The sequence below is a fragment of the Colobus angolensis genome, unplaced genomic scaffold (assembly GCF_000951035.1).
Source record: "Colobus angolensis palliatus isolate OR3802 unplaced genomic scaffold, Cang.pa_1.0 Scaffold31, whole genome shotgun sequence".
In the NCBI taxonomy this organism is placed as follows: Eukaryota; Metazoa; Chordata; class Mammalia; order Primates; family Cercopithecidae; genus Colobus; species Colobus angolensis.
The window spans coordinates 8,779,130-8,799,897 of NW_012116377.1; the positions used below are offsets into that span (position 1 = coordinate 8,779,130).

Consider the following 20,768-nt stretch of genomic DNA (forward strand, 5'->3'; position numbering starts at 1 on the left):
CCATCTCAAAAAAGAGGGGGGGGGGGAAAAGTTCCCCAGGTGTTTGTAATATGCAGCACACTTTGAAAACCACTGGTGCAGTATGGTGGTTCTCAAACTCGAGTATACATCAGAATCACCTGGAGGGTGTGCTAAAACACAGATTATTAGGCTCTACTCCCAGAGTTGCTGATTTAGTAGGTCTGGGGTGGGGCCTGAGAATTTGCATTGCTACAAGTTCCCAGGTGAGGCTGATGTTGTTGGTACAGAAACACACGGAGACCTACGTGAGATTCGGACATTTTCCTGGCCTATTTGGCATTTGTGCCTTCTTCTTTTTGTAACAGCACCTTGACTTGTCTTTGAGGAACCAGCCCTCCTCCCTTCTCAGGCCACGTTTCTGGGTGTGGCTGACATCTTCCCCTTGTCCACCCTCTGCTCCAAAGATAAGCCCATGACCTGGGTGTGGCCAGGCAGACACAGGGATTGGTTCAGATTTAGCACATGACTCGAGTTTATGCAATAAGCATAAACCTTGAGATCTTAGCAAGAACATCTGAGAAAACAGCAATCTCTTTCTACAAGATTTCTAAGTTGATGGAATGTTAGCCTAAAGCAGCTGGGGGTATTTTGCTATAACAATGTGGGAAGAAGCTCTCTGAGAATGAAGTCAACACAGGAAAAAGATGAGAGAGAGAAAAGAGAGGTAGGTTTCTCATGGTATCATTTGAATAGCTAGAGAGGCTTCTTCCTAAAGCTTTATTCCTAGACTTTACTTGTGCCCGCCCCTCGCTTATACATTCCTTTTTGTGTAAGCCAGTTGAAAGTCTGTTATTTCAGGGTTTGCACATACCTACCCACCCACTCCCAAAGTTCAGGCTAAAAACTCCTAAGCTATAAGCAATATCTTTAAAGTAGTCTTACTTTTCAACTAGGTGACTGAGTCTCATTTATATTTTTGGCAGACTTTGTCTTTGGTGATACCTGCAGCCTAAGTCCATTTTACATGAATAAAGCTATCTGCCTACCTATGTGACCACTTTATGTCCCGCCCTCATTTCCAACAACAGTGAACCCCAAAGAATTCCTGGTATCAGCCTGCAGATGTAGTGGGCCACAATGCCAGGCCTGACCTCAGGCACCAGTGTGACTGCCTCTCCCTCCACATTAACCACAGCCTTCAGTAACACTGGACCAAGACCTCAGGCACCTGTCTCTTCCACCAACAGACACATGTCCATCTTTTTTTTCCTTTAGGGTTATTCTCTTCAGATGGTCAGGAATAGAATTTTACTAAATCACAATCATTTCCCCACATTTCTTAGCGCTCAGGACAGAAACAGAAGGAATAGCAACCACGCCCCAATTCAGGCCTAGAGATTCATGTGAGATCCTTCTTACTGTGACAAGTACTGAGACCTTTTATGGAACATAGGCTCAGTGAGCCGTGAACATGGTTCCTGGTGAGTGCAGAGGCCAGGCCTTGATCTCCTTAACTCCACTGCAACCATTCCCTTGCCCTCCTTTCCCCACAGGGGTGATTCTCACCTGTAGCACTCACCCCCAGGTTTGGATTCTACAAGGTTTTTTTTTTTTTTAGATGGAATCTCACTCTGTCACCCTGGCTGGAGTTCAGGGGCACATCTTGGCTCACTGCAACCTTCGCCTTCCAGGTTCAAGTGATTCTCCTGCCTCAGCCTCCTGAGTACCTGGGACTACAGGCAAGCATCACCAAGCCCGGCCAATCTATGGGTTTTAAAAAGCTCTGCAGAGGATTTCAATGTGAAGTCATGGCTGAGAACCACTGACTTTGGGGCCCAAGGCCACTCACACTGTGAATGAGTTCCTGCATTGTAGAGTTTAGGAAACACTTGGACACAAACGGTTTTACTTTCTCAGACTCTGACGATCAGTCCCTTGACCCATTCTTCCACTGCCTGCCATGCTCCCTGGTTGCTAACTGCAGGTTCCTTAATTCTCATCTTCCCTGTGTAGATTTCTGATCTATGAACTGCCTGACTGCTGATACCAGGATGGCTAATCAATGTTCCCAAATTACCAAGCCCTGGCCTCCATTTGTGGCTGTGACCTAAACATCTAAGATGCTTTCCAAGTACTAATCATTTATTCAACAAATAATTGGTCTTAGAACATTTACTGTTTGCAAGTCATTAAGCTAACCTATATTTGGGAGTTTATAAGGAAAATGTAAATTAAATAAGGTCTGTTCCCTGAGAAAAGACAAAGAAGAACAGGGTGAATTCTAGCAGAAGTTGGTTTAATTTTCTGTGGCAGAAAAAAAGAAATGGAAACAGAGCAGTACTGGACATAAGGTAGGTGTTTCTTCTTTATGTGAAAAAGAGGAATTGAGACAATAGTCATCAGTAACCAGAAACACTTCAATTAGAGGAGGTATAATGTGTACATTGCTTCTATATTTAATTTGAACTCCAAATATTTTAAACTCCAAATATGTTTTTTTTTTTTTTTTTTTGAGGCAGAGTCTTGCTCTGTCATCCAGGCTGAAGTGAAGTGGTATAATCATAGCTCACTCTATCCTCAAAATCATGGGCTCCCACCTCAGTCTCTCAAGTAGCTGGGACTACAGGTATGCACCACCACACCTGCCTAATTTTTTTGTTTTATAGAGATGGGGGTCTCACTACATTGCCCAGGCTGGTCTTGAACTCTTGGCCTCAAGCAATCATCCTACCTTGGCCTCCCAAAGTGCTGAGACTACAGGCATGAGCCACTGTGTCCAGCCCAAATGTGTTTTTTTTTTTTCAAAAGTGTATAATATCTATGTGGGTAACTATTCCCAGGTAATATGTGTTATTTTAACAGTAATGTGTACAGAAAAATTGTGCTTGCCAGAATCATGCATAGTAATCTCTTCTTCTTATCTCTGTTTAGTGTGGTCTAACCACTGCACCACTGCTGGCCCCATGGGTACCATCATCCACTTGGTGACAGCTCCTGGACTCTAGTGACTGAACCATTACTAAGCTCGGCCCATATGTCTTTACCTACTGGCCTTTAAATGTGTTCGTCTGCACTTGCCCACCTGACACCTGTTTGCCTCTTTCTAGCTGTCTCACTTATCCTCAAGAGAGGCCCCAGCTCAGCCTGCAGCCACCCTCTTTTTTTTTTCCAGGAAGTACTACTGATCACTCTCTGGTCTGAACCAGGTTCAAGGTAGGGGGGTGGTTCAGGACATACTGATGAAGACTGTGGGATTACACAGAGGACACAGATGTCTCCCCAGAATGGCCAACATTCCTCTTCTGTGAGGACAGAAAGGAAGAGTTGCTGGCAACAAGGACAGGTTCCTGGATATCTGTACTGAGCAGCCGCCTGAGCTGGCCTGAGCTCAGGGGCAGATGAGCTATTTATCAAAGTGAAAGATGGCTGCAGCTGGAGTTGCTAAAAACAAACCACTCCAGGTTTTATCCACTTCCAAAAACGTTTACCTCTAAGTAGGTCAAAGTGTTCCCAAAGTAGGGCAGTCTACCACATAGATAGAGTGCCAGTCTATCACTCTGAGTTTCAATTAAGGTAAACTTATGATTGCTAAGTGTCCACTATGCGGGATGGCATTTTACTTCTGCCAATGCCACCTTCCGTCCTATAGGCACAAATAGCAGCTCCATGTAGATTTACGGGGTACAATGAAGAGGTTTCTGATGAGTCAAATGGAAAGTGGATTTTGTCTTGATGTAACTCAGGTGAGTTTATTGAGGATTTCCAATAATAGAAAGGATATACATCTGCCAATAATGGAATGTGGATAATGACCTACTCATCCTTCAACCAGTCCAAATAAATGAGAGGTACTTAACCCATACATCCCCAGAGAAGACTTCCTCAGTCAGGACTCCTAGCATCAGAACATGATTCCCCATTCCCATCCTCAGGTCTTCCTGCTAAAGCTTAAGCCAGTGTCCTCTACCATTCTACATGCTGAGCCTGGTCCTTCACATAAGAACATTGCAGAGGTCCTTGATGCATGATCTGTCCCTCCTTTCTATAAATATTTACTGAGAACTTCTTACATGGCAGCCACTGTTTTAGATGCTGGGGATAGGGCAAGGAACACAATAGAGAAAATCCCTGTATTTGTAGGGAGGATTTGCAGAGGAATATTAACAAATATATCAGGTAGTGATAAATGCAATGAAGAAAAGTAAAACAGAGGAGGGAGTATACAGTGTGATGGGAGAGGATGGGAGTTAGGGAAGACCTCTCTAATCAGGTGACATTCAAGCAGAAGGAAGTGTGACAGCAAGACATCCAGGTATCTGAGGATCTGGGGTATCTGGCTTGTTCCAAGCAGAGGGAATAAAAGGTCAGGCCCTGAGGTGAGCATATATGTGGCTTGATTGGTGAATGGCTCAGTGAGGCAGGCTGGTCAGGTAACTGGTAGTCAGAATAACGTCCCCCAAAGATGTCCACATCCTCATCTCCAGAACCTATAAATATGTTACCTTATATGGCAAAAGAGACTTTGCAAATGTGATTCTATTAGGGACCCTGAGGTAGGGGATTATGCTGGATCATTTTGGTGAGGACAGTGTCATCGTGGGTGTTCTTAAAAGCAGAGAACTTTTCCCACTGCGGCCCAGGGGAAAATACTATGGAAGGAGGATCAGAAAGATGCAACACTGCTAGCTTTGAAGATGGAGAAAGTGTGGTGGCCTCTGGAAGCTGGAAGAGGCAAAGAGGCAAGAAATAGCTTTTCTCTAACAGCCTACACAAAGGAATGTGGCCCTGATTGCTGAAACTGATTTTACCCCATGGGGACTCGTGTTGCATTTCCAAACCACAGAACTGTACGATAATAAGTTTGTGTTGTTGTTTGAAGCCACCATGTTCGTGGTAATTTGTTACAGCAGCAACAGGAAATGAATACATAGGAGATGAAGTCAGAGAATAGGCTCCGGAACAGGTTTTGTGGAGCCTCTTTGCAGTCACAGAAAGGACTTCGTTTTACTCGAAGTGAGACAGGAGACACTGGAACATTTTGAGCGGAGAAGGGCCTTCAGCCTGGGCCACCTCCCTGCAGCTGGGGGCGAGCAATGGCAATTATCTATTCACCCTCCTGTGTACAAAGGTCAGGAGCCAGACTTCCTGCGGCCTAGAGGGCCATGTGGAAAGTAAAGCAAGTGGGCACAATCTCAGAATCAAGATTCTGGCTGGAGTTAGCGGACATGGGGAGAAAACAAGACAACCCAGTCCTAGCACAGGGGCAAAGAAGGGGGCAGACTGTTCAATAACTGCCTGTAGGGCAGAGGGCTGGTGTTCAGAATGGCAATTAGTAGTAAGGAAAGATTTCTCATGCTTGTTTGCAGGGTTTGGGTTAAGGCTGCAGTTTCACCCCCACATAGATCCTCGGTGAGGAGTTGTTCTCAAGGAGCAAGTGATACAGGGAAGGCAGTGTGGCGGTGAGAGGAGGGTCTGACCGCTCTGTCCTGCCCAGCAGCATCAGAATCCTGTTGCTGAGAGCTCCTAGAGCTTTGGCCTGCAAAGGCTGCTCCTCAAGGCCTTTGAGGTCCTCCCATCTCTGCCCTTCCCTGAGCAGACAGGATGGGCACATCCCAAGATCATCCAGACCACTGCCTTTCCTTCTCTTTTCACCGAGTCACATTCAGTGCATGTCATTCCTGAGTCCCTGTATTCTTCTAGGGGGAAAGTGCTTTCAGCTTAGCTAGCTGTAAGCAAGAAAACTGCACCATCTTTCCTCTGGGGGAACATTCTGTTTGCTAGGGTAACCTCCTCTCCATCATCTTCAGCTTCTTCTCAGAAAGCAGTCAGTGGCAGCCTTTCTTCTCTGGGATCAAATCCTGAGGCTCTCATTTTAGCTCTGAGCTCCATCAGCTGGTTCATGTGGCTCCAAAGGGCATATTCAAGCTTCCCCCTGACTTCCCCTCTGGATGATAAGGGGCATCATCATCATGTAGATGTCACAGATTCACGGTGGGCACCAGCAGGCATGAAAACATACTGTTGAAATTGGCATTTAACATAAGCAAAGTCACAGCAGGCTGGTTACAAAAAGGAAAAATGCAGGATCTCTGCAGAGGGACCCAGAGAGGCCAGCTCTTTCCCTGGACACCTGCGTCTTCCTGCTTCAGTTCTACTTGGAGGCAGCACGACACGGAGTTGTATTTAGAGAAGGATGTGGCCTGGCCTGACATGTTCCTATTTGAGGCTTTGATTCTAAGCCCTTTCATGTCCTAAATAGTATTAGATGGATGTGGCCACAGGCAGGACATCTCAACCAGAACAAAGTAGGCCTGAGGCAGTTTTCACGAAACTCCTCTCATGTACACCCAACACTCACAGTGTCAGCACAACTCCATCACACAGGTCAGCCCATCTCCATAATGTGGTCCAAATGTTACCTTCAAGTACCACAGAATCAATGACAGAGAATAGCCTCTCCCATCCCAGGCAGCTAGGACCACAGGTGTGTGATCACATCGGCTTATTTCATAGATTCTAAGTGTCTTATCCAAGGTCATCATCTAGCCAGTGGCCAGGATTCAGACTCAGGTCTTCCACCCCAAGACAGTTTTTTGGAGACAGGGTCTCGCTCTGTTGCCCAGGCTGGAGTGCAATGGCTCAATCACAGCTCACCGCAGGCTTGACCTCCTGGGCTCAAGTGATCCTCTTACCTCAACCTCGAAGTAGCTGGGGCTACAGGCACTCACTACCATACCTGGCTTTTAAAAAAATTTTCCTAGAGATAGGGTCTCACTCTGTTGCCCAGGCTGGTCTGGAACTCCTGGGCTCAAGTGGTTCTCCTGCCTCAACCTCTGAAAGTGTTGGAATTACAGACAGACCATCTTTTTATAGTCTACTGCATACTGAGGTAAAGACACAGAAAACTTTTGTTTTATCCTAAACAATCAGCCCGTGCACATAATAATAAAACCAACCTCACGGTTTAAAAATCACTTTTACCTAACATTTCCACCCTTGAGTCTCCCAGCAACTCTGTTACATAGGCATTTTTATCTGCTTCCTTTTGCATAAATGTGGAAGCTAAACCCAGGAAGATTAAGTGACTTTCTACTCAAAGTAAGTGGCTTCTCATTCCATACCCTGTCCTCTTCCCAGCCCATCTGATTCCCTGAGAACCAATTTCTCTTCTCTTTTCAAAGATTTGCCAGTACCCTTTTAAGGAAAAAACAGTAGATTACAATACATTAGGTTGGGCCATTTGGAATTGAAATTGCTGACATTCAACCTGTTTTTTTCTTTTCTTTTTTTTTTTTCTTGAGATAGGGTCTTGCTTTGTCACCCAGACTGGAGCGCAGTGGCACAATCTAGGCTCACTGCAACCTCTGCCTCCCTTCCCACTGCAGCTCTTCCCCCACCCCTACCCCCAGCAGCTGGGACCACAGGTGCACGCCACCATGCCCAGCTAATTTTTTTGTATTTTTGGTAGAGATGGGGTTTCATCATGTTGCCCAGTCTGGTCTAGAACTCCTGAGCTCAAGTGATCCACCTGCCTTGGCCTCCCAAAGTGCTGGGGTTAAAGATGTGAGCCACTGCACCCAGTCTCAACCATTTTTTACTACAAAAAGGGAGATTTCATGTACCCCAAACTAAAACATTGGACCTCAAAATGAAGATATTTATGCTATGCTTATATGCATCAAAAATGGGATACTTTGGCTGGGCGCAGTGGTTCACACCTGTAATCCCAGCACTTTGGAAGGCCAAGGCACACAGATTGCCAGAGCTAAGGAGTTCAAGACCAGCCTGAGCAATGTGGTGAAACCTCATCTCTACAAAAAAATGCAAAAATTAGCTAGGGATGGTGGCAAGAGCCTGTGGTCCCAGCTACTTGCCACTGCACTCCAGCCTCGGCAACAAGGTGAGACCCTGTCTCCAAAATAAAAATAAAAAATAAAATAAACACAGGATACTTTGGTTAATCCCTTTAGATTAACAAAGGTAATTACCTGATGCAGAGAGAAAAAAAAAAAACCCCACATTTTTAGAAGTGGAAAGGATCCTAGAGGTAATTCAGAAGACATGAATAAAAGGTAATAAAAATGCTACTTTAGAACAAAGAGCAATATGAATGACTGTAGGGAATAACTAGGAAAAAAGGCCAGCCTGTAGAGAGTCTCAGAGTGGAAGGCACTTGCCTGTAAGCTCTATGCCCAGAGAGGACAACAGATCAGGTGTCTGTGAGTGAGAAACCAGGGGATGCCCGAAGTTCAAGGGAAAGGATGGACTCTGAAGTTCTGAAATCCAAGGACGTCGGAAAGGACTATTAATCCATAAACACAAACAATCACTTTAAACAAGTCAGGATTATTTAATGTAATTAAAAACATTTTGTTCTGCTCTAAGCATTTAATAAAAGGATTTATGGAGAAATTGCTAGCTCTTATAGCTTAAGAAAGAAGTGTTTAACATTTTATCTGCAAACTGTATTACTTCTAGATACAGATCAGAAGGAGAGGGAGAATAAGAATTAGCACTGGTGGATTTACACTGGGGGCTCGGACGGGGGAGAATAGAAGGAGACGTGGGTAGAAAGTATTTGGATTTCAGTGCTATATAGGAGGAATATTCTAACCCTTAGAATTACACTAAAATCCAACAGGCTTTCTCTAGAAGTAATAAGCTCCCAGTCCCTAGAAGTGCTCGAGTAATGCATAGCTGACCACTTGTCAAGGACATTGTGGAAGGGGTTTCTTGTATTAGGAAAGAGTGAGCTAGAACACCTTCCACCTGTTTCTCAATTCTAAGATCCCAGGAGCCAAAAGAAGCCAATGTTCTGCAGTGAAATTAAATCTAATCAAGAACCAGTTTTATCCAGTTATAAAAAGAGAACGTTTCAACTCTAACTTTTTGTAATTCTGAAAAATGTCAAGGAGCTCCTTTTAGAATCTCTCCATCTATCTTTAAACACACTTTTCTTCAAAAAGTATCAGTACTCAAATAAATTACAACATTTCTTATTCAAATGCATTATTTTTGGGTTTCAGCTATTCTTACCCAACAGTATTAGAATTTTTAAAAACACCGTACCACACCTTTTCATTGCAAACATACTGTAATTCAGCTATGCTAATATAAAGGAAAATGTTGTGGGCTAGTATGGAAACCTGTTCTCACCCTCATTGATCATACTCCCATGTATACTTCTGCTTCTATGAGGAAGTGAGTTCTGAATCTCAAAGGACTACCTCACATCTAGTCAATTACAGGTACAATCCTATACAAATGAAGAGGACTGAAGGATCATATTTTGCCTCATGACAAAAATTGAGGTATATGTTAACAAAGCACCATTCTGCAATTGAGGATTGTAGGATGCAGTAAATCAGCAACTGCAATTTATAACATGTCACTTCATACCTGAAAGGAAATGTTTAGGGAATATTCATCCTCCAATTATTTTTTTAGCCTCCCATAGTGAAGCCATGTTAGGGATTATGCAATAAATGAAAAACCTGAGGGTAGGGCTCCTAATGCAGAATTATACTGAAAAGTAAGAGGTAGAGAGAGACCTTTGGAGGACTCTCCTGGTAGACAGAGGAGGCTGAACTTTTTGGCATTTTGGCTCCTGGCGGCAGAAAGTGCAGGGAACTTCCATCCTGCAGACAATCTGTTGAACAGGCTGGACCAGCACCAGGGGTTGGCAGGCCGCTATCAGAGCTGGACTGAACTCAGCCTGCTGTCCAGAGTGCTCCTTGGAGTCATTCTGCCCCAGCTGAGGATATCAGAATCTTAATAGTTGGTAAAGCACCCACAGGACAAAATCTGTCCCTGACTGCTGCCACTCCTCCTAGAGAGTGGGGCATTTGGGGCCAGAGGTGAGAGGGAGAGTGGAAAGGTGGGTATTTGTAACTATAATGGGGTTGATGCTCTTTAGATTCAGCTAGACTGGCTAACAAAGGGAGCCAAGTCAGATGGGAGAATAAACTAAAGTGCCTGTCTCGAAGGCTTTCAGACTTGGGAGGGTGTAGAACACAGTGGTAAAGGGAGACCTTGGGAAATGGACAGGCATGAGTTCAAATTTAGGCCCACTGTTTGTCAGCTATGTGACTTTCAGCATGTTACCTAATCTCTTTAGACTCAGTGTCTTTATCTGAGGGATGAGGAAAATATTATTGTTATTAGCATTGAAGCAACCCAGAACCTGGCCCATGGTAAAGCTCAATAAGTGTTAGGTATTTTTGTGAGTTGGTGACACACTTAACACAAGTGGACAGTATCAAACTTGCCCAACATTCTCAGGCTGTTGGTGGTAATTGCCTTCAGAGCCCAAGTTTTCTCCATGGTTCTCCACCACCTTCCACAGCATGGGGAAGCTGTTCCTGAGGCCAGGTAGGTGGTAACAGTAGAAATCATCAGGAGGCCCCCAGGGAGAGGACTCCTCATGAACGAGCCAGGGGTGCCATGGGCCACTGCCCCTCTCCTCTAGAGCATCTGCTTCTGAGGCTCACGGGGGAAGCCTTGGGCTTGGTTTCGTAAGTGGAGAGGTATTTCCTTACAGCTTCTCCAGACCCTCAGCCCCAGCCAGGGAAGAAAGTGCACAGGAAAAGGAACACAGGTGTCCTGTACAGCCAGGTACAGAAGAATCTAGATTGGTTTTTGGAGCCTGGGGCAGAAGTACCCAGGACCAATACTTTTTAAAAAGCCATTCTCGCCATTTTTAAGTGTACAGTTCAGTGGCATTAGGTCCATTCACATTGTCATGCAACCATCATCACCATCTGTCTCCAGAACATTTTTCATCTTGCAAAACTGAAACTCTGTACCCAATAGGCACTAATTCCCCATTCCCTCCGGCCCCTGGCAATCATCATTCTTTCTACATCTAAAAAGTTGACTACTCAAGGTATTTCATTTAAATGGAATAATATAGTATTTGTCTTTTTGTGTCTGGCTTATTTCACTTATCCTAATGTCCTCAAGGTTCATTCATGTTGTGGCATGTGTTGGAATTTCCTAACTTTCTAAGGCTGAATAGTACCCTATTGTATGTATATATTCCATTCACCTGTTGCTGGACACTGGGGTTGCTTTCACATTTGACTATTGTGAATAATGCTGCTATGAGCATGGGTGTACACATTTCTGTTTGTGTTGTTGCTTTCAATTCTTTTGGATATATACTCAGATGTTGGATTGCTAGAATGACATGATATGATAACTTTATTTTTACTTTTTTGAGGAATCCCATACTGTTTTGCATGGCAGCTGTACCATTTTGCATTCCCACCAGCAGCGTACAAGGGTTCCAATTTCTCCACATCCTCATCAACACCTGTTATTTTCTGTGTGTGTACATTTTAAACAGTAGCCATCCTTTGCAGTGGCAAGTCATTTTTTTTTATTTTTCTAGCAATAATTAGTGATGTTGAATATCTTTTCATGTACTTATTCATCACTGGTATATCTTCTTGGGAGAAATTTCTGTTTAAGTCCTTTGCCCATTTTTAAATGTAGTGTTTTGTTGTTGTTGTTGTTGAGTTGCAGAAGTTCTTTATATAATCTGGATATTAACCCTTAACCCTTCTAATACATCTTTAAGTATCTCCTAAGCTTGACACTCTGGGCATGCCGAGTCCACAAAGCAGTGGTTCTCAACCTTAAGGGAACATCAGAATCACTAAATTTGTTCTTCTTTTTTTTTCCCCTGAGATAGGGTCTCGCTCTTTTGCCCAGGCTGGAGTGCAGTGGCGTGAACACAGCTCACTATAGCCTTGAACCCTCAGCCTCAAGCAATCCTCCCATCTCAGCCTCCTGAGTAGCTGGGACTACAGGTGCATGCCACTATGCCCGGCTAATTTTTTTCTTTTTTTTCATGAAGGAGCTTAAAAATATACCGATGTCCAGGTCCTTGGCAGCTGGATTAATTGTTCTGGGGTGGGTAGGAGGCATCGGTATCTTTAGAAATCTCCTCCAGGTGGTTTCCAAGGTGCATCCAGAGTTGGAAACCACCGCTACAAAGGCTTGCCTCTTGGGAGGTGCTGCCCTCCACCACCTGCTGCTGTGAAAGTGAGAGGGGACTGTGGCAAGGCCGGACTGGGCTGGAGGGCCCAATCCCAGTGAGAAGCCCTAAGATGTCAGGGTGGCCGTAAAGTAGCAGGAAAGGCAGCCCCACCACAATTCTGTCACACAGCCCCACTCTTTTTCACCAATCCCATCATGAATGACACCAAGACATATTAGGAGGAAATAACCAACCACTGCTCCCACAGAAGGCAGAGGAGGGAAGAGCAGAGAGGAGCCCTAGCACTACCCAGAAGCCCAACAGGTGTTGGGAACCCTGGTCTGCGCCAGCTCGGCCACAGACTCCCTGTGGCTTCCGGGAGGTCACCTTGCTTTCCTGAGCCTGAGTGTTCCCCTGGAAGAGAGGAGACCAGGCTAGTGCAGTGGTTCTCAACCCTGACTGCACCTTAGATTCACCTATGGAACACTTAAAAATACTGACCCCTCAGGCCCCATCATCCAGAGATTCTGATTCCATTTGTTCTAGGTGGGGTCTGGGCACCGCCATTTGGAAAAGCTCCCAGATGATTCTTATGTGCAGCTAGCATTGAGAATCCTGTTCTAGTGGATCATCAAGAACCATCCTGTGGTTCTCTTGCCCCCATAGCTGGGGTGATGGTCATGGCCTGAGCACTCACAAGGTACTTAGCCATCACACATAGTCCCTGTTTCACACAGCCTGCGAGAGTGCTGACTTGGTGCTCTCTGCAAATGCTAAGAGGATCAGTTCTCTTATACGAATTGAAGAGGAATTGATTCTAACCTCCTGACACCAGATGAGACCATTCTGTCCTATTCCACAACCCCCAGAGGAACATTTTATTCTCAATCTAGTTGTGCATAACTTATAAGGTAAAGCACCCACTGGAGACAAATTACTGCCGAGAGAAGAAAAGGCGGTTTGCCAGCAGGCAGCTAGCTGGAATAAGAGAAGGAACAGCTTATTGGGTCTTAGCTAAGGCCAACACTCTGGGCAGACCCCAGAGAGAGAGGGAAAGGGTTTTGAGGCTGGGCCATGTGCATGACTGCACGTACTTTCAAATGGGGTCTAGTTAAGGGCATAAGGAATGCTCCATGGAGAATGCAGACTTAAGTCCCTTTTTTTTTTTTTTTTTTTTTTTGAGACAGGGTTTTACTCTGTCACCCAGGCTGGAGCACAGTGGTATGATCATGGTTCACTGCAGCCTCAGCCTCCTGGGATCAGGTGATCCTCCCACCTCAGCCTCCCGAGTAGCTGGGACTATATAGGTGCACACCACCCACCTGGCTAATTTTTAAATTTTTTGTAGAGACAGGATTTCACCATGTTGCCCAGGCTGGTCTCAAACTCCAGAGCCTGAGCAATCCACCTACTTCAGCCTCCCAAAGTGCTGGGATTATAGGAGTGAGCCACCGTGCCTGGCCAACTTAGGTCCTTGACTACTGGGAGTCGAGGACCTCTGCATTCAGAGCTCACATGGGTGAGAAGATAGTAAGACCTCACAGGTTGCCATTTGAAGGCTCAGCATAACTGGCCTAACCTAGGGGAAACAGGAACCAACCTGGAAATGAAAAGAGCCAGGGAAATGGGTGATAGGCACTGCTGATACCTTTAAGAAGCTATGCTGGTTGGCAGAGTTAGCTGGAAAGTTCTATGACAGCCTCCGTCCCAGTTTTGTCTCTTGCCTCTATTTTCCATTCCTGGTCTGCAGCTCCTATTTTTAGTTAAATCTCCACTAATCTGCTTATAGTAGAGAGAACCCCAGTCCTGTGCAGTTCTTACCCTGAATGCTTCCACCTCCCGCCTCGGGATCACAGATTGACTCTGACACTGCTCTCTGATTTTCCACCTTGGGTTTGCTCCTGCCAAGTTGCACATGTGGCAGCCCCAGCAGGGAGGGAGTGCACATTTCGCCCAGCCTCGGGCTAGGAGGCCAGGTCTAGGTCAGGAAGTCTCATCTTCCCTTGAAGCTGAGCCCCTCCTGATGAAAACGACCCACACCTGGGGATCCAAGGTTAGCCTTTTGCTGCAAATGAATTGCTGTGCTTGGTTTCCTCTCTGCAGATGGGTCTCTCAACTGGACTTGTGGGAGTGTGTAGTTATTTTGCTGGATAATCTATGGCAAATGATATAATAGCAAAAACTTATCATGACAACTAAGGTGCATTGAATGCCAGGCACTGATGTGTTTTGTCTCCGTTACCTCATTTTACCCTCACAATAATCTAGCTTCTGTGTACCCTGTTCTCTTGGTTAGACTTCAAGTGGAACCTGATTCCTGAGTTTCCTTGATTTTCCTCTTGTGCCTGCAATTTCAAATTCCCAAACAACTTGCTGACATAGTCCCTCCTTAGTCCTCAGAGGACAGTGGGGAAAGCAGGCAATGACTAAATTGGGAGTGGAGGGCGCGAGGAGAATCAGGGCGGCGATTTTAGCTGACATTTTTCTCCTGGCGGGAAAAACCCTGGAAGGCTGGATGCAGCACAAACAATGCAGCCTGCTGCTGCCATCTAGTGGAGGAAAGGAAGTCAGGCTTTGGAGGTAGACCAGATGGCACTCCAGACACCAGCGTGTTTCAAACATGTTCTAAGTTCACGGCAATTATCAGGAAGCCTGCAGCAGGTCTCCATGCTGACCCTCATCCCCATCTTCCTCTCCTAGAAATATCTAGCACAGGTCTGCATAGAAGGCATCTCTGCTGCTGATGATCTGGCCAGTTACAAAACTAAGCCCAGAACTACAGCCTGTCTTTGGCTTCCTCAGTGTAAAATGTTTGGCTGCAAGGCCTCTGCCACTTGGACTTCACAAGTCAGTGGATCTCAAACTCAAATGTGCATCACAGCCACCTGGAGGGCTTGTTAAAACACAGACTGTTGGGAACTACCAGTTCTGGAGGAGTGGGGGTTCCGATCATTTGTGTTTCTTTCTTTTTTAAAATCAAATGAAAAAAATTTTTTTTTGAGGCAGGACCTTGCTCTGTCACCCAGGCTGGAGTGCAGTAGTGCAAGCATGGTTTACTGCAGTCTTGTCCTCCCAGGCTCAAGTGATCCTCCTACCCCAGCCCCCCACTGAGTAGCTGGGACTACAGGTGTGCGCCACCATGCCTGGCTAAATTTTTTTATTTTTGTAGAGATGGGGGTCTCACTATGTTGCCCAGGCTGGTCTCAAACTCCTGGCCTCAAGCCAGCCTCCCAAAGGGTTGGGATTACAGGTGTGAGCCACTGTACCTGGATTTTTTTTTTAACTTTGATTTTTTATTTTTAGAGGTGGGGTCTTGCTGTCAGCCAGGTTGGAGTGCAGCAGTGCAATCATAGCTCACTGCAGCCTCAAACTCCTGGGCTCAACTGATCCTCCTGCCTCACCGTGTCCCAAGTAGTTGGGACTACAAGTACACACCACCTTGCCCAGCTAATTTTTTTTTTTTTTTTTTGAGACAGTCTCGTTCTGTTGCCCAGGCTGGAGTGCAGTGACACAATCTTGGCTCACTGGAACCTCACTGCAACCTCAGCCTCTCAGGTTCAAGTGATTCTCCTGCCTCAGCCTCCCAAGTTGCTGGGACTAGGGGCATGTGCCACCTTGCATTTTTAAATTTTTGTAGAGACAGGGTCTCACTATGTTGCCCAGGCTGGCACCTGCATTTCTAACACGTTCCCAGGGCATGCTGATATTACTAATCCAGAGACCACCCCTAAAGAATCACTGTCATGAGGGGTTTAGTCTCCCTGGCATGAGAAAAAGTGAGTAAACAGGCATGTGAAGGGAACACAGAGCTTACATACAGTAAAAGCCGAGGCTAGAATACTTTATCTGTTGAAGGCACACAAAGGAGTCATGGACCTCAAACCCTGGCCGGGCTGAGGGCAGGATCAGATCTGACTCAGCTGTGGCTCCTCCTTGGGTGTGCCTGGTGTCTCCAGGTCAGCATGAGAGTACTTGGTGGGGGGTCAGAGAGCCAGAAGTTGCTGTGGAGGGGAGTGGGGGAGTGGAGAAAGGATGAGTCTGAGCCATATTTGGCCAAAGGTAGAAGAGGACTTTTCCGAACGTAGTGTGATACGATGAGAAAACCGGAAGAGATCTTAGAGGTTACTTAATTCAACCTTCATTTCTAAGATGAAACTGACTCACGAAGGCTAAATGACCTTCCCAAAGTCACACACAGTTACTTGGTAGCTCTTCCTCTCCAAGTTCCCAACCCATTCACTTCACAATCAGGTCCCAAAGAAACCCAATGGGTCCACGAGACAGGTCGCTTCCATGGTGGTCTTCAGCTAGAGTCAGGCCAGCGCTCGTGGCCTCCTTGGTCTGTGCCTCCCACCCGCTCTGTTCTCCTACCTTTCACCAAGGGGAAGAAGCAGTCCATCTCCACGCTGCTTCGGGAGTGTGAGATGCACAGGGCGCTGCTGGGGACCAGGCCCTCCAGGGGCGGGCTCCGTTCTGTGGTGCGGACCAGACACCAACCAGGCCGCTCGCTGGGCCGCTCCAGCAGCTCCACCGTCTGCCCCACCTGGATGGTCAGCTCGCTGCTGTGGCCTGCACTGAAGTCCTGGAGGACTACTGTCAGCTCACATCCGCCAGAGAGCTTCGGTGGGTGGTGGTGGAGGGAGTAGAACAGGAGGGCAGGAGGAGGAAGGGGGAGAAATATGGGAGAGGGTTGGTGAGAGGGGACAAAGAATGTGTGAGAGCAGAGGTAAGGAGGAAGAGAAGGGGGAAAAAGGGGAAAAATGGTGTTTAGGGCGGACAGACGGCAGAAGATGAAAAGGAGAGTTGAGAACAGGAAAGAAAACAAGAAAAAAATGTAATTAGCACAGTGCTATATTCAATCACTCAGGCTTTCTAGCTGTAGCCACAGTCTGAAGCCTGCCCAGAACCAGGGCTTTGATTCTAATTCCTCTTGCTTCGTTAGAGCTCATTATTCCTTTGCCAAGCTTCAGCTAATTGTGCCATTAAACCCCTTCCCTGTATGCCCCTTTACTCCTTTCAAGGGTTTTACCCTGTGCTCTGTCCCTGCCCTGACTACCACCCTCAGACTCCTATTGTATGGGCATCTATTCTAACTCACCCCTCCCACTAGATTCTCACTAGATGATAGGGGATAATGGAAGAGACAACCTTCCTTCCTTCTAACCCCTGCGACACCTCCCATCCCCACCCCTTACTGGAGCCATCAGCCTAAAATTGAGGCTACGAGGACTACAAAAAGAATGAGACTTCAATTCAAAGGCAGAAGTAAAGCAATGTCTGTCTGGGAGGGGAATAGCCTCCAAGGCTCAGGCACTAGGGACCGGGAGGAAGCATGAGAAGGGAGACGGGCCACTTCTTCCTTAGCAACATACCCCCAGCCCTCATGCTCCATGCCGGCTTCGCTCCACACTGCCGTTTTCCTACTTCACTGATCCTGGTGCAGAACCAATAAAAGGGGTTGACAGGAACAACCCCTACTGCTGAATGCTGGGAGTTCTCACTTTTTTGCCTTGGGGATTTGGCCCCACTTCCCCCCTTTCCTCTGGCTTCATATTTCCATAAGAATCCATTTGGTTATTAGTTTGTCTCATAGAACTAAGTACAGTCTCCCTCTTGGAAGAACAGCTGCACTGAGGGGCAGAGTGACAGGTAGGGAAGGGAAGGAAAGAGGAGGATGAGGCCCAGCTTGCTAGCCTGTTATCCTCTAAAGTTCACCCCAAAAGCAGTTTGGAGGCAAAGTCCCTGCACCACTTCCAGGGAACTGACTTCAGTCTGTGCATCTCTGATGTAAGCCTTCAGGGCCCATATTTTCTGCACCAGTGGCCATATGAATGCACTTGTCCAAATATGTTGTGTAGCCATTTCCCACACATTCTGGGAAGCTTCTGCCCAGTGGCATACACAGTGAACGTCACAGTGAGTAGAGAATTAACAGTCCCACCAGGACCAAAAGCTCAGCATTCAGGACTGTAAGAAATTTCCAGTAAAGGGACTTCGATTTCAGAGGGGGCTTGAAAAGGTTAAAATAATGCATCAGACTGATGTTGGCAATATGCGTCACCACCAGTCACAGGGCAGGGCGTCTGTGCTGAGCACATTCCCATAGGACTGCCATTGGGATCAGATCAGGAAATCTGCAGGACAGAAGGTGGAAGGTGGAAGGTGACAGAAGGAAATATTTTTCCATTTAACTCTCCTGGTCCCGTTAAATGCACAGTCTTCACTCCCCCACTCTCCTGGTGCTATCCTCCTTAAAAAGATCATATAGAGAAGGATTTTGTGGGATGGAGACCCCTCAAATCTCTAGAGTACTTTTACAGTTAGCAAAACACCTTTACATTAATTATCCACTTGGTCCTCACAATAATCAGGTAGTACTATCATCTCCATCTCATACATCAGGAAATTCAAGCTCAGAAATGTCAACATCAGTGGTTCGGCACTGAGTGTACACAAAAATCATGTAGAGAGCTTATAAAATGAAGATTCCCTAGCAGTTCCTTCTCTTGCTCCACCCCTCAATCACACATCATGATTCAGTAGGCCTGGGTCAGGGCCTGGGAACGCCTTCCACTGACCACAGACAGGGTCTCGTTCGGAACCCCAGGCTGGAATGCAGTGGTGCAATCTTGGCTTACTGCAGCCTCTACCTCTCTGGCTCAAGTGATCCTCCCACTTCAGCCTGCTAAGTGGCTGGGACCACAGGTGTGCACCACCACACCCAGCTAATTTTTACATTTTTTGTAGAGACATGGTCTCACGATGTTTGTCTTGAACTGGGCTCAACTGATCCTCCTGCTTCCGTCTCCCAAAATGCTGGGATTCAGATCCCAAAGTGCTCTGTAAGAAATACATTTCATATTTTTGACCAGGGAACACTACATGTGAATAGATATATCACTGAAACACAAGCTCAACTCTGACACTCTATTTTATGTTTTTCTCAATCGCTGTTGACATCCCACGAACTTGATTCCACCTCACTAATGGACTATGTAGAATGCCGGCCTAGATGACTGAAATTCTTTCTAACTGAGAGATTCTCTATCACTGAGCTTCTGCATCTCAGTGGAGCTGCTCCTCTGTGACAATGCCAGGGGCTCAGGGTTGCTTCTTGAGGCCAAGCTCACACATAGCCGGGGATGCAACTTGCAACCCTTTCAGGGCAACATGGTTGAGTCCAGGGATGAGTGTAGTCCTTTTGCAGACTGTTAGAGCAGAAGGGGCCTGAAACTCTAGTCGCAAACGGCCCAGCATGGCACCCAGATACAAGACCCACTGCCCCCTGGGGCGGGTTACAATCAGACCCATGGGCTGGACAGAAGAGGGTAAAAAGCCAGGCTTGTGTCTCTACAATTCAAGATACAGTTCCTGGCAAGAAGCCTGGATATGCCACTAGATGGCGGTATTTGCCTTCTGTAGGCTGCCTCGTCCAGACAAAGGAAGAAGCGGAAACAAGATCAATGGGCAGTTTCTTCTATGCTCACATGTTATAGATAACCGGGCTCAAGCTTTACATGCAGCCCAAAAGCCATTATGGTTCAAATACAGGATGAATATCCTGGTTCACTTCACCTCAATGGCTTGATCAAAAAGATTTACTACACCAGGTCCCTACCCCGGCAAGAAGTGAATTCCAAAGAATGGCCAACAAGGGAGAGTGCTGGGGAAATGGTTTGAGGGGTCAGGCAGAGCTGCTCCTGCAACAGTCCCTTCTCATCCTCTCCTCCAGGGAAACTGTAGGGTGAGATTCTAAGACCAAAGTTATTCCTGCTCAGAAGATGCTGGGAGCTGAGTAGGCAGCACAGAATCTCAGCATGCATTCAGGTTAGGTTTTTGATTCTTCTCTGATCTTGTACCCCTGCTTCTGGAATCTTCTCTCATCTTATTCCCCTCACTGTATCCTCCCACTCCAGCAGCAAGTCCCTATCTGGCCTTTCATGCCTGAGTCTTGGCCCCCTTCCCGGGAACTCTCAGATATTTTTTCTGCCTAGTTCCCTAGAACGCTGCCTAAGGCCTGCTAAGCCTTCTTGATGCTAATTGTCTGCCTGGCTTCCCTCCCAAGTGCCTGCTGCTGAGTCACCATCCAACTCCCTGTCCTTACTTTCCCAGTCTCTCTCCTTTCTGGGTCCTCGCCATTCCCAGTGGGGCCTGTTCCGCTGCTGACCAATCTCTGGGTGGACATGGCCTCCCCACCCTTCACAGTGCTTCCCAGAGGGGCAGAAGGAGCTCCTTCCGTCCTCACTTTCCTTCGGCTCCACAGTGATAGCTGTGTTGGCTTCTTTCCAGCATGGACTGCTACATACATAGGGGACATTTTGTAACCACTCTTTGTAACTCCATCTGCATTTTCAAAGTTCTCACTCACATTCACCAGAAATGATCACTTTCATTTATGAATATTTTTACATGATTAACACTTGGAGATTAACTGAACCTCCTTCCTGTATAAACTGTGTGAGCTAGATTGTCCCTGTGAGCTTCCCCATGTTCTGGAAAAGACACAGTTATTCCCTGATGGTTTCCCAATGGCATCCAGAGAGTGAGGACAGGACCCCTGAAGAATTCTCCTGTTGTCATTTCAGAGCTTCCATTTGTGCACCTCTGTGTCTCTGCTCCATTCTCCAAGGCAGCATAGCCTCATTTAGGGCATGGGCTCTGCAGCTTCTCACCAGCTGTGTGACCAGGAGCAAGTTACCTCACCTCTTTGTCTCAATTTCTTCATCTGTCAAATGGGGATAATGATAGTACCTACTTCATAGCTTGTTGTGAAGATTAAATGAGATAATATTAAAGCACCTAGGATAGTGCCTTAAGCAGAGAG

General features: G+C 46.4%; 1 protein-coding gene across 3 annotated transcripts in view; it reads right to left on the minus strand.

The window, feature by feature from the left end:
- Positions 1–20,768, minus strand: part of KALRN (kalirin, RhoGEF kinase) — a 643,785-nt gene that overhangs the window by 142,285 nt on the left and 480,732 nt on the right. For all 3 annotated transcript variants that reach the window (XM_011950775.1, XM_011950777.1, XM_011950776.1), the window contains exon 34: positions 16,316–16,562. In XM_011950775.1, coding sequence (XP_011806165.1) covers positions 16,316–16,562 — 247 coding nt within the window. The remainder of the gene's footprint in view (positions 1–16,315; positions 16,563–20,768) is intronic.